The sequence below is a fragment of the Caretta caretta genome, chromosome 10, assembly GCF_965140235.1.
Source record: "Caretta caretta isolate rCarCar2 chromosome 10, rCarCar1.hap1, whole genome shotgun sequence".
NCBI classification, from domain to species: Eukaryota; Metazoa; Chordata; order Testudines; family Cheloniidae; genus Caretta; species Caretta caretta.
Genome location: NC_134215.1, coordinates 20010641 through 20023805, shown reverse-complemented (window position 1 = coordinate 20023805; position 13165 = coordinate 20010641). Strand labels below are relative to the sequence as shown.

The following is a 13165-nucleotide window of genomic DNA, read 5'->3' as shown; positions in this document are numbered from 1 at the left end:
CTTCTGACTGTGCTCCTTTCCTAGATGGAATAAACTTTTATAACAATCATATTCTGCTGCTGCTCAGGGATTTCTAAGTTTTATAAACATTGCTAAGCCAGGATATTTTCCAGCCTTACCTTGCAACATACTCCTGTATGCTGTATCTGCAATAGCATAGATATGGGGTGGCATCTCATGCCTCTTCTTCCCTTTGTACATATCAATAATCTTATCTGAATAGATGGGCAGGTATTTGTATGGGTTTACCACAACACAGAAGAGGCCTGAATATGTCTGCAAGGAAAACCGAATAGAGAAGAATAGTGTAACTCAGAATGTTTCAAGAAACATTGAGAAACATGAAGATCAAACATATTTAACACAATATTTTAATAAGTAAATCGCTGTCCTAGACAGCCTTTTATACAACACAACGATGATATAGCCATAGAGAAATCAGAACATATACCTGGGTGAAGTAAGAATTTTCAGTTACATATCCACCTAATCATCTCTAACAATAAGAGATAGCTACAAGAATGTTCAAATGTCAAGTTCGATAAAAACATCATACTTTGCATACCACGTGCCATAGTTCATGACTGCAGTTACTTTGCTGGGGTTGCACAGGGTGAATGGGCAGAACTGGCCACCACCATTCTTAGTGCTTGCATGTACATGGAAATGCCTATGGATCTGTATATGAGCAATTTCAATGAGCTGAAAAACATTACAGTCTCTGTTTAACCAGATAGCAATTCGCTAAATTAAAATCTCAGGATAATTGGGAAAAAACTTGAAACTGACATTGATTTTTTTTTAAAGTAGGGTGGTATGTATATAATGTAGAGCTGGATGAATACTACAAAGGCTGTTTGCAAAAAATTCATTCTAGTTCCAAATTGCTGCTTGGTCAGACCACATAAATGTCCTTATTACCTGGCTTTGGGGTTTTTGTTAACACAAGAGTTTAGGGAATGATTCTTTACATGTGAATAAGGATATTCACGCAAACAAGAACATTGACTATTTGTTGTTCATCATTTGCTTTTCATTATGCTTTTATTTTAAAAGGTTTCAGCTATCCAATCAGTAGCAGAAACAATAGCACATGACATAAGTGACTAATCATGTACCACAAATAATGAATAGCAGGTAGTCAAAGTGACCAGTTTGCAAGAACTTCACAGGCTGAAATTTGTTTGCATGACTGTGGCTAGCTAGCAGATTTCAGTATCCGCTCTTAAACAATTCACAAGGAAAGAACTATAAACCTGTCTGATCATTTATTCATAATCAAAACTTCATGTTAGATTTAAAAAAGAAAATGAGAAGGAAAAAAGTTGTGTTGTAGAACTGGAACTACAATCATTTACGAATTTAACATCTTCCAATTATTTTAATTTATATTTATAGAGATGAATTATTATTGGACAGTTTTTTAATATACCATTTGAGTTATTTCACAGGAGACTGTTTCTATTTGATCTTTTCCTTCCTGAATCTAAGGAATATGTTTGAGTATAGGTCTAGCTGTACAGTAGCCATCACAAGAACCTCCAAAATGTGACCACGCAAAGGCATCTCTGCAGGCTTGTGTCCTTGAGCAGAGACTTAAAATATGGGCATAGGGATTTCCCTTTCTTGACTATATTAGGAAACAGTACAAGTTTTAAATACAGACTGAACACCGTATATGGTATTAGGCAAACACAGAAATAGCATCCATCAGTTTGCAGTGCTGATCAACAGGTTGGTTACTTGCACTGTGCAGGAGAACTCCTGTGGTCTAATTCTGGTTAGGTCAAAGGATCCCAGTGCTCACACGTCTACTACCTTTGGAAACTCTACTGCTGCATTTGCATGTTCTTATGTGAGATATCAAGGAAAGTATGGTCAAGCTCTTCACTTCCTTCAAGGTCCCTACGCTAGAACTGATAGGTCACTAGTTACTAACACTGGATTCTCTTTGGCATTGGAGTCTTGAAGGGAAGTCCCAACTCCAAACATTCTGAAATGATCCCATATACTGGAAAGAGAGAAGAGCTCAGAACTAAATGGATAGTGGGGTTTCTTTCAGACTGGGCAAATATTCAGTTAAAAAAAAATCTGTCTCAAACTCCTATAAACCAGTATTGAAGGACTATATATGTCTAAAACAATTAGAAGTTTTAAATAACAGTTTAAGGTTACATAGTGATTGAAAGATTGATTCCCTCAAGGCTTTTAAAAGCAAGGACAGCTGGGCAACTTTATCTTGCATACCTAACATCACTTCCTCCCCCCGAAAAAGCATGTAGACTTCCCATTTAAGAACAGTTCTAACTTAGGCTTCAATTCAGCTAGGTACTTAAGAATATACCTGACTTTGAGCATGTGACTTGTCCTACTGGAGTCAGTAGGATAACTCATGTACTTTGAATTAGGCATGTGCTTAAGTACCTTGTTGAATCAGGGCCTTAAAGAGTAAGAAGTTAATAGTGAAGTGGTTATTTAGGCAGGGAGACAATATGAGCTACTGATCCACGCACAGGACTCCGGACTTCTAATCTTAGCTCTGACAGGCTCTGTCTGATTTTGGGCAAATTACTTGAGATCTTCCTTTCCCAGCTTGTGAAAGCTCAGCTACAATCCCAGGTCACCTACCTGGTGAGGATATTGAGAAGGAGAATTAGTGAATATGAAGCACTCTGTAGGCAAGATTTTATGATAATCTATCACAGGGTTAAAAGATATTTCTGCATGGGTTAAATCAAGCTGCCAGCCCCAACGATACAGTCTGCCCGGACAGTGGGATTCAGAAGCTCAAGTCACCCACATGCCAGTCCACAGAGGGTCTGGAGCTGGCAGGCACAGCCCAGAAAATAGTTTGGGCCATCTAGGGATGGGGGCAGGGCCATGGCACCCTGGATACGTGTTGATTCAGTGCATCTTCTGGGCAGCTTCCACTCATGGGACTCCTACCAACCACAGGCTGTTTAAAACTCCTCCTCTGAGAAAGTGCAGATGTTACTCCTGCCCCCACCTCCCTAGGAGGTGAACGCCCCTTTGCCACAGCTGTCCTTGCAGACCCCTGGGAGAGAAGTGAGCCTTTAAAATCTTATGTAAGCGCTAAGGATGTAAACTTTGTGTGTTCCGTTAGTGTTAGAAATATTCCTTCTGCTCTCTCTGTTAAAAACACATCATTTTCCTTTGAGTTTCGGGCAGCTGGCACATTATGGTTTCTCTCTCATTATGGTTTCTAATCATCTGATTGAGATGCACTTACTGGAATTGGGCAAACTACTTACATCTCTCCTACTTCAAGCCTCAGAAAGACAAATACTAATCTGATACAGCCATGCCCTGGAAACTGAATTTGCTCACCTTGCAATGCCCTAACCTCATAGACAATGTGGAAAGACACAGCCCATAGGTTGTCTTTCCAGTGTGAACAATGGGCCTGACCTTCACTATACTGCTCTATGTGAGCAAATCTCCCACTGACATCAATCCCCCAGCCATGGAGTGAGAGTGCCAAACAGTAGAGTGTACATCCTCGGCCAGGTCCACAACAGGTAACATTGAGATAACTTCACTGAATACAAAGAAGCTATGCTGATTTACACCACCTGAGACTCCGGCCTCCAGTATGTAGATCAGACAGTGGAATTTTACCCTAAAATTTTACCTGTAGTCAGAGAGTTGTGTTAATATGTCTTTTGTTATATGGTTCTAGGATAAAAACTATTTAAGGAAAGACACCATGAGATAATCTGGTTCTAGTCCAAATATATTTTTTCTATATTTTAATACTTACACCCAATTTTTGCCTTAAAATTCAGACAGTATGTTTCCTGGGATTCATAGTGACATCATTTAGTGTTAATGGGAAATTATCAATCTAATCTAATCTACCTACACAAATGGCCTGCTTCTGCTCCCAATAGAGTCAATGGAAGTTTTGTCACTTGTTGCTTGAAATATATATGAAGTATTTTACCGATATTCATGTTTATCATCATCCTTTGATCTAGGATTGTGTAGGACTTGGTTGTTTAGAAGGCAGATTCTATTTTTTCTGAGCAACATGAAATATGATAGCAAGAGGAAGGACAATTTTAATCCTTATTTCTTTCTTAATTTTCCATGATGCTCTAAAATAGGCTTGGCGTTTTTCCAGAAAATAGCCACTTTAGGAGTGTCTGCTACAGTGAAAGCAGTAAAGGTTCTATCTTCTTCCAGTGCCTCAGCCTGCCCCAGGGAAAACAGAAGCAAATGAGCCATTCTCATTCAAGAAAACTGAGCACTGAGCACTCGTGCTTAGAGTTTATGTCTGGGAAGTGCTCAAATCATATTTTCTTAAATAAGATAATGCCAGCAGGCAATAATAGCAAAATCAACAGCATCGTTGGCTTAAATGCTAGTTCTGCATGGTCAGATTGTTTTTCCTCTGATAATATCCCCATTTCACATACTTTTAGTAAGCACTAAAAAAAAGGACATATCTTAACCTTTTCCTCAAAGCTTATTTGCAGGGAGCTTTTATCATGCTTGATCAATTTTGTTGTTGAATGTATATTAAAAAGGCAATATAATGTAAATGGACAGGGCAGGTAATTTGAACTTTCTATTCAAGTTATCCTTATCTATAGCAAAATGAGGAGTCCACATTTCATTAGAGATGTTCTTCAGGGAAAAAGATTTTTTAAAAACAACTTAGGTCCAATTCTCTCAGTTATGTCGATGTGTTCCAAAGAAGTCAATGCATGCATTGCATGACTAAAAGTGAGGAGAGAATTCTTCCGATTCGTTAAGGAATGAATGAGAATGAAGCTAGGAGCTCTGTTTAAATGCCTCCCGCTTTTTCTGAACTATAAGCGAGTTCACTAGTATTAAGCGCTTGAGTAAGGATGGGCAGTTTTGTATATCACAGAACAGTAGATGGAAGCTATTGTTCCTTAGTGCTGCAAGAAATAGTGAGCCATTGTACTGCAAATTATATTAATTAATTTGTGTGTTAAATTAACACCATCATATTGAAATCTAGTTAAATGAGAAAGTTTAAAGTAGTTTCAGATACTATGCTTGCCCTTGTGTCCCCCGTCAATTTTTTCTGATTTTTACAATCACATTTTCCTGTTCGTAAAAATATTTTTCTCTCCTCTTTTGCTACATGTAAGCCCTGTAACAAGGGAAACTGAGTAGCTATGTAAGAGAAAGTGGAACTGACTATTCACAAGTGCTGTCGAATGAGCAAAGTAAATACACAAAAAATGGATACAATTTCCCCCTCTAGTTTCTTTCACTTAGTTATGTTAGGTGCTGTTTGTAACAGCAGCAAAACATTTTGACAGAAGTGTGATTTCTAAATTGATGGTGTCCCTTCAATGACGCTTTAACAAACAGTTCAATATTTTCCTCTCTCAGATTAGAATCTAATCATAACCTCAAATGCTGGAACTTGCAATAGTGAACTTCTTTCAGAGCTCTTGATTTTGCTAGGTTTATCAAGCTCCCAAATGAAAGGCACCAGATTTTACACCTCTTAAAAGGTTTTATCTGATGATTAATAAGTCTCTGTGTAGCACTGCATAACTACCTAATTTTCTGCCTGATTTCCTACCTTCCACTTTAAGGATTTTCATGTTACTAATGAGAAAGTTTTAAAAGAAACAGTAAAATCTGTCAGATCAGCTCCATATTTCCATCCAATCATTGGTGACAAATATCACAGCAGCACAATTTAACCATCTTGGGGCATTATACTGCTGCCCAGCACCACAGTATCTGAGTGTCTGCCACATAAAATCGAGAGCAATGGTGAAGTCCCTACTGGATATCATGGAGCCTCTTGTTCTACAATTCAGTAGATGTAGTTATGTTTAATTATAGGATTTGGTAATGATAAAATACATCTGTGCGGACTGGTGGATGGAAATATCTTGGCTGTACAAGTCCAATGCACAGGAACATCAAGAGAATTCCAAATTGTTTTGATCAGTAATTTGAACAAAAAGGGGAAACATTTTAGACGAAGAATGGAATATACTGAACAGAATTATGGTCCTGATTTATCAGAGCACTTAAGCTTACGAGTAGTTCTATTTGATTTCCAGTGGAACTATTCATGTGTTTAAATTTAAGCATGTGCTGAAGTAACTAGCTGAACTGGAGCCTGTGTGCTGATTTATACCCTGGCAACCCACACTAACTTCAAAGGGAATATTGCCTGAGAAAGGACTGCGGGATTAGGCCCTATAGGTGGGTAGTGTTTTGGTGGTGGTGGGTTTTTTTGGGGTGGGGAGAAGTATGTCTGAAACACTTGACTTGGGAGCTGACTCATGCTTCCATTGAAGTCAATGAGAAAACCCCCCACTGATTTCAATAGGAACAAGATTGGGGCTCCGTTTGATTAGCAGGAGTGTTTTAAGCAAGACATGAGAAGTAATTCTTCTGCTCTACTCTGCACCGATTAGGCCTCAGCTGGAGTATTGTGTCCAGTTCTGGGTGCAACATTTCAGGAAAGATGTGGACAAACTGGAGAGGGTCCAGAGAAGAGCGACAAAAATGATTAAAGGTCTAGAAAATATGACCTGTGAGGGAAGATTGAAAAAACTGGGTTTGTTTAGTCTGGAAAAGAGAAGAGTGAGGGGGGACATAACAGTTTTCAAGTACATAAAAGAATATTACAAGGAGGAGGGGAAAAATTGTTTTTCTTAACCTCTGAGGACAGGACAAGAAGTAATGGGCTTAAATTTCAGCAAGGGAGGTTTAGGTTGGACATTAGGAAACATTACCTAACTGTCAAGGTGGTTAAGCACTGGAATAAATTGCCTAGAGAGGTTGTGGAATCTCCATCATTGGAGATTTTTAAGAACAGGTTAGACAAACACCTGTCAGGAATGGTCTAGATAATACTTAGAATCGTAGGACTGGAAGGGACCTCGAGAGATCATCTAGTCCAGTTTCCTGCACTCATGGACTAAGTATTATAAGTCCTGCCATGAGTTCAGGGGACTGGACTAGATGACCTCTCAAGGTCCCTTCCAGTCCTATGATCCTATGATCAGTACCGGATTTACCATGGCACCGGGCCCACGGCCCACTCTTCTCCGCCCCACCCCATTCTCTCCTGCGGGGGCAGAAGCTTGGTGCTGCCTCCTGGGGCTCCTGCTGCAGCAGGGCAGGCTCTGCCGGCAGCCAAGCTCCTCCCCGACCTCTTCCCCCAGCATGCTGCGTTCCCGCCCCTTCCCCTCTCCCTGCCGCCAATCAGCTGTTTGCTGGCAGGAGGGAGGGGGAAGAGCGGAGCCTCAGCATGCTCGCCGCTCCAGAGAGAGGGAGGAGAAGAGGAGGGGCCAAGGCCTTGGGGAAGGGGCTGGAATCGGGGTACACCCTCTCAAGCCCCCCTGCCGTGAGCACCCCCACGATCCGAGCCCACACCTTCTGCCCACCCTGACCGCTGCACACACCCCTAGCCCCCTGCTCAGCCCCCTGCCCTGCCTCTTGCACCCCCCCACATACCGAGCCCCCCCCACACCCCATGCCCTGACTCCTGCATCCTCCTACATCCCCACCCCCATCCTGAGCACCAAACAAGAGCTCCTGCACCCCCCCCAAATTCCCACCTACACCCCTCGCACCAAACAGGAGCTGCCCCAGGTAAGCGCTCCACACCCCAACCTCCTGCCCCAACCCTGAGCCCCGTCCGTCACCCTAGCTCCTGGCCAGACCCCGTACCCCAACGGTTTTTTACAATATTTGGAAAGATCATTAAGTGGTCCATCGAGGCCCTCCGTGATTTTCAAGTGGTCTGTGGAAAAATAAGTTAGACTACAAGAACAATCAAGGTACCTCACTATTTTCATTTACTTGCTATTACTTATAAGAGGAGGATGAAGAAAAAAAGAATGAAAAATAGGGGTGGGGGGAGATAAGAGAGAATTTTTTTTTCCTGTCTGGGTCCCAAGGAGGGGCCCCAAAAATGAAGCTGAGCACAGGGCCAGGGGCCCCCACTAACACTAAATCCACCACTGGCTGTCACGGCACCTGGGCTGGGGATACTGTGTCAGCTGATCCCCACAGTCTCCAACCTACCTGGGCAGTACAGCAGACATGGCCGTGCCCACTAGCTCCTCTCCACTCCCTAGCCCGCCCACCCACCCCTTGCTTCCCCCCCTCCCTCCTGCCCTTAAGGCTTAGCCCTCTCACTTTTAAAAATGATTGCTTGCCCCTCCTCCCCCCTCAGGCTTTTCTGGCACCCCTGTTGCCAGGTATCCAGTTTTAGCCTGGAAACTCCAGTAGAAAATGGGACCTGGGTGACCGGTTAGCAGTGCTGACTGGAAACAAAAAGTCCAGTTATAGGAGTAACCACATTAGCCTCTGCTCCTCCCACTCCCAACACCCACCCCACAGGGCTGGAAGAGAACCTGTCCTGCTGCTGCGGGAAGAGGGGCAGCTCAGTGCAGACAGACGAAGAGAATGGGCTAGAACCAGGTATGCACCCGCTCTATGTGGGCAGGGGTGGGGGTCCTGTTTACTCCCTCCCCAGCCCTGCTGCACTCGCAGTTTCCCCGTGGCCCCTCCCTTGCTCCAGGGACCAACCCTAGCTCCTGCCTCACTGTGCTTTTGCCCCCATCCCCTTTTACAATCATTCCCCAGGGGGCCCCACAAATATGTTTAGTGCTGGGCCCACAAAAAGTTAATCCGGCCCTGCCTATGATTCTATGATTACCTAAGGAAAACCTCCAAAGTCACCACTGTTCTTTCAGAATTAGCAAGTCTTTGGGCCTTCCCCTGAGCTAGTGTGCAACAGAACTACAGAGGCTGTATCCTTAGTTACAATAGGAGAAGTCAAACAGGGGAAAATGTAGAATATACAAAAAAGTCAAATGGGAAAATGGATCAAATGCATTTTACATTGGAAAGCGTCAGGAGGAAAGGCATAATCTACACATGTCATTGTTCAGAAACACAGAACCTCTGTACTGGCTAAGGTGTGTCAGTTTCATGACAGGACTCGGTCAACATATCAGTAGGTAACAGCGATGAGCCTGAGTTTACTTACATAAATTAGGCCTGAAAAGTATCTCTCCCTTAGATTGTGCAGCACTGAAGCTTCATTGAGGCAAGTCAGCTCTGCCATGTCCTCCACTTTGGAGAATTTTGGAGGGTTCATCTTCTGGATGTCATCCTTACTGATTGCAATTTTCTTTCCATTTTCTGCCAGCTCGACAATAACCTCATCTCCTTTCTCTTCCTTGATACTTGCTGCTTCAAATCCTTGCTTTTCTGAGGGGACCCATACCAATCTTTTAGCTGTCCAGTCTGCTTGGGCAAGTGGGCTGTTAAGGAAGTTTTTGTCTATAAAGAGGAACTTCTCATCATCACTTAGCTGAGTTTTCTGGGCCATTTTGACTCAAGAGTCACCTGTTGAGAAAGTAAAACCTTGTTTTAAAAGAAGGCAAATGTGAATTCTGAGTTCCAAACAAAACATGATTAAATAGTGATCACACAGAAATTACATAGTACTATTGTTAATGTCATGGACATCACCTAGTAGTTCTGAATCTGTCCATAAAAGATATTTGGACAGATTTTCATTAATTTATATACGGCTGCCACCATCACTCAATTACCTTAATCCTGTCAGGGCAGAGTGGAGTTCACTAATATCCCTCTAAAACTGTTAATCAGATGGTATTTACAAAATACTATTGACTCTTACAGGAAATTGTTACTAATTAAAGTCTTATTGGGAAACTGTAAAATCTGACAAGAGCCTAGAAATGTTACAGAAATCTACTACAATTTATAAACTCATATATACATAGGAAAGCTTGCAACAACATACATGGTTGTATTCTGGATCAGTCTGACTGAAAGATACATTGTAGATAGGAACCACTCATGTCATTGTAGTGCAACAGTGTTTGCCCTTGTGTACCTTCGTGCTTCTAGCACTAAGCATTCTCACTAGAAGGTCACTGCCTCTGGAGTTCACTCCTGCCAATCATTTGGTCCAATAAAAGATATTACCTCACCCACCTTTTTCTAATATCCTGGGACCATCATGGCTACAATACTGCATACAATCTTCTATCTTAGCATTAGCATGGCCATTTTTAGGGTCTCATCCAAAGTTCATTGAAACCAGTCGGAATCATTCCATTGACTTCAATAGTCTTTGGCTCAGGCCTTTACAGAGCAGTCTAAAATTAATCTTTCAGTCCAGGCAGTTCAGGAACTTCAGGTTCCTTAGCATTTAATCTATTTGCTAGGTCTGGCCACTTCTGTTCCTTAAGACTGTATAACTTAGCCCTGGTCTACACTAGGACTTTAGGTCGAATTTAGCAGCGTTAAATCGATGTAAACCTGCACCCGTCCACGCGATGAAGCCCTTTTTTTCGACTTAAAGGGCTTTTAAAATCGATTTCCTTACTCCACCCCTGACAAGTGGATTAGCGCTTAAATTGGCCTTGCGGGGTCGAATTTGGGGTACTTTGGACACAATTTGATGGTATTGGCCTCCGGGAGCTATCCGAGAGTGCTCCATTGTGACCGCTCTGGACAGCACTCTCAACTCAGATGCACTGGCCAGGTAGACAGGAAAAGAACCGCGAACTTTTTAATCTCATTTCCTGTTTGGCCAGCATGGCAAGCTGCAGGTGACCATGCAGAGCTCATCAGCAGAGGTGACCATGATGGAGTCCCAGAATCGCAAAAGAGCTCCAGCATGGACTGAACGGGAGGTATGGGATCTCATCGCTATATGGGGAGAGGAATCCGTGCTATCAGAACTCCGTTCCAGTTTTCGAAATGCCAAAACCTTTGTCAAAATCTCCCAGGGCATGAAGGACAGAGGCCATAACAGGGATCCGAAGTAGTGCCGCGTGAAACTTAAGGAGCTGAAGCAAGCCTACCAGAAAACCAGAGAGGCGAACGGCCGCTGCGGGTCAGAGCCCCAGCCACTTCTATGATGAGCTGCATGCCATTTTAGGGGGTTCAGCCACCACTACCGCAGCCGTGTTGTTTGACTCCTTTAATGGAGATGGAGGCAACACAGAAGCAGGTTTTGGGGAAGAAGAAGAGGAAGAGGAAGAGATGATGATGATTGATGAGGTTGTAGATAGCTCACAGCAAGCAAGCGGAGAAACTGGTTTGCCTGACAGCCAGGAACTGTTTCTCACCCGGGACCTGGAGCCAGTACCCCGCAAACCCACCCAAGGCTGCCTCCTGGACCTGGCAGGTGGAGAAGGGACCTCCGGTGAGTGTACCTTTTAAAATACTATACATGGTTTAAAAGCAAGCATGTGAAAGGATTAATTTGTCCTGGCATTCGCGGCTCTCCTGGATGTACTCCCAAAGCCTTTGCAAAAGGTTTCTGGGGAGGGCAGCCTTATTGCGTCCTCCATGGTAGGACACTTTACCACTCCAGGCCAGTAACACGTACTCGGGAATCATTGTACAACAAAGCATTGCAGTGTATGTTTGCTGGCGTTCAAACAACATCCATTCTTTATCTCTCTGTGTTATCCTCAGGAGAGTGAGATATCATTCATGGTCACCTGGTTGAAATAGGGTGCTTTTCTTCAGGGGACACTCAGAGGTGCCCGTTCCTGCTGGGCTGTTTGCCTGTGGCTGAACAGAAATGTTCCCCGCTGTTAGCCACGGAGAGGGGGGAGGGTTGAGGAGGTAGCCACGCGATGGGGGGAGGCAAAATGCGACCTTGTAACGAAAGCACATGTGCTATGTATGTAATGTTAACAGCAAGGTTTACCCTGAAAGAGTGTAGTCACTGTTTTATAAAATGTGTCTTTTTAAATACCGCTGTCCCTTTTTTTTCTCCACCAGCTGCATGTGTTTCAATGATCACAGGATCTTCTCCTTCCCAGAGGCTAGTGAAGACTAGAAAGGAAAAAAAAACGCACTCGTGATGAAATGTTCTCTGAGCTCATGCTGTCCTCCCACACTGACAGAGCACAGACGAATGCGTGGAGGCAAATAATGTCAGAGTGCAGGAAAGCACAAAATGACCGGGAGGAGAGGTGGCGGGCTGAAGAGAGTAAGTGACGGGCTGAAGACAGGGCTGAAGCTCAAATGTGGCGGCAGCGTGATGAGAGGAGGCAGGATTCGATGCTGAGGCTGCTGGAGGACCAAACCAGTATGCTCCAATGTATGGTTGAGCTGCAGCAAAGGCAGCTGGAGCACAGACTGCCACTACAGCCCCTGTGTAACCAACCACCCTCCTCCCCAAGTTCCATAGCCTCCTCACCCAGACGCCCAAGAACGCGGGGGGGGGCCCCTCCGGCCAACCAGCCACTCCACCACAGAGGATTGCCCAAAAAATAGAAGGCTGGCATTCAATAAATTTTAAAGTTGTAAACTTTTAAAGTGCTGTGTGACATTTTCCTTCCCTCCTCCACCACCCCTCCTGGACTACCTTGGTAGTTATCCCCCTATTTGTGTGATGAATTAATAAAGAATGCATGAATGTGAAGCAACAGTGACTTTATTGCCTCTGCAAGCGGTGATCGAAGGGAGGAGGGGAGGGTGATTAGCTTACAGGGAAGTAGAGTGAATCAAGGGGCGGGGGGTTTCATCAAGGAGAAACAAACAGAACTTTCACACCGTAGCCTGGCCAGTCATGAAACTGGTTTTCAAAGCTTCTCTGATGCGTACCGCGCCCTCCTGTGCTCTTCTAACCGCCCTGGTGTCTGGCTGTGCGTAACCAGCAGCCAGGCGATTTGCCTCAACCTCCCACCCCGCCATAAACGTCTCCCCCTTACTCTCACAGATATTGTGGAGCGCACAACAAGCAGTAATAACAGTGGGAATATTGGTTTTGCTGAGGTCTAAGCGAGTCAGTAAACTGCGCCAGCGCGCCTTTAAACGTCCAAATGCACATTCTACCACCATTCTGCACTTGCTCAGCCTGTAGTTGAACAGCTCCTGACTACTGTCCAGGCTGCCTGTGTATGGCTTCATGAGCCATGGCATTAATGGGTAGGCTGGGTCCCCAAGGATAACTATAGGCATTTCAACATCCCCAACAGTTATTTTCTGGTCTGGGAATAAAGTCCTTTCCTGCAGCTTTTGAAACAGACCAGAGTTCCTGAAGATGCGAGCATCATGTACCTTTCCCAGCCATCCCACATTGATGTTGGTGAAACGTCCCTTGTGATCCACCAGAGCTTGCAGCACT

The 13165-nt window shown here is 43.9% G+C and overlaps 2 protein-coding genes across 3 annotated transcripts in view; one reads left to right on the top strand and one right to left on the bottom strand.

The window, feature by feature from the left end:
• Positions 1-12056, top strand: part of NDE1 (nudE neurodevelopment protein 1) — a 112870-nt gene extending 100814 nt beyond the window's left edge. Inside the window, exon 9 of the mRNA XM_075132749.1 lies at positions 11815-12056. Within this exon, the coding sequence (XP_074988850.1) occupies positions 11815-11872 (58 nt within the window). The 3' untranslated portion in view covers positions 11873-12056. The remainder of the gene's footprint in view (positions 1-11814) is intronic.
• The window catches only part of MYH11 (myosin heavy chain 11), a 101888-nt gene that overhangs the window by 74737 nt on the left and 13986 nt on the right, over positions 1-13165 (bottom strand). For both annotated transcript variants that reach the window (XM_048865709.2, XM_048865707.2), the window contains exons 2-3: positions 9029-9390; positions 120-276 (exon numbers count right to left, since the gene is read on the bottom strand). In XM_048865709.2, the coding sequence (XP_048721666.2) occupies positions 120-276; positions 9029-9373 (502 nt within the window). In that variant the 5' untranslated portion in view covers positions 9374-9390. The remainder of the gene's footprint in view (positions 1-119; positions 277-9028; positions 9391-13165) is intronic.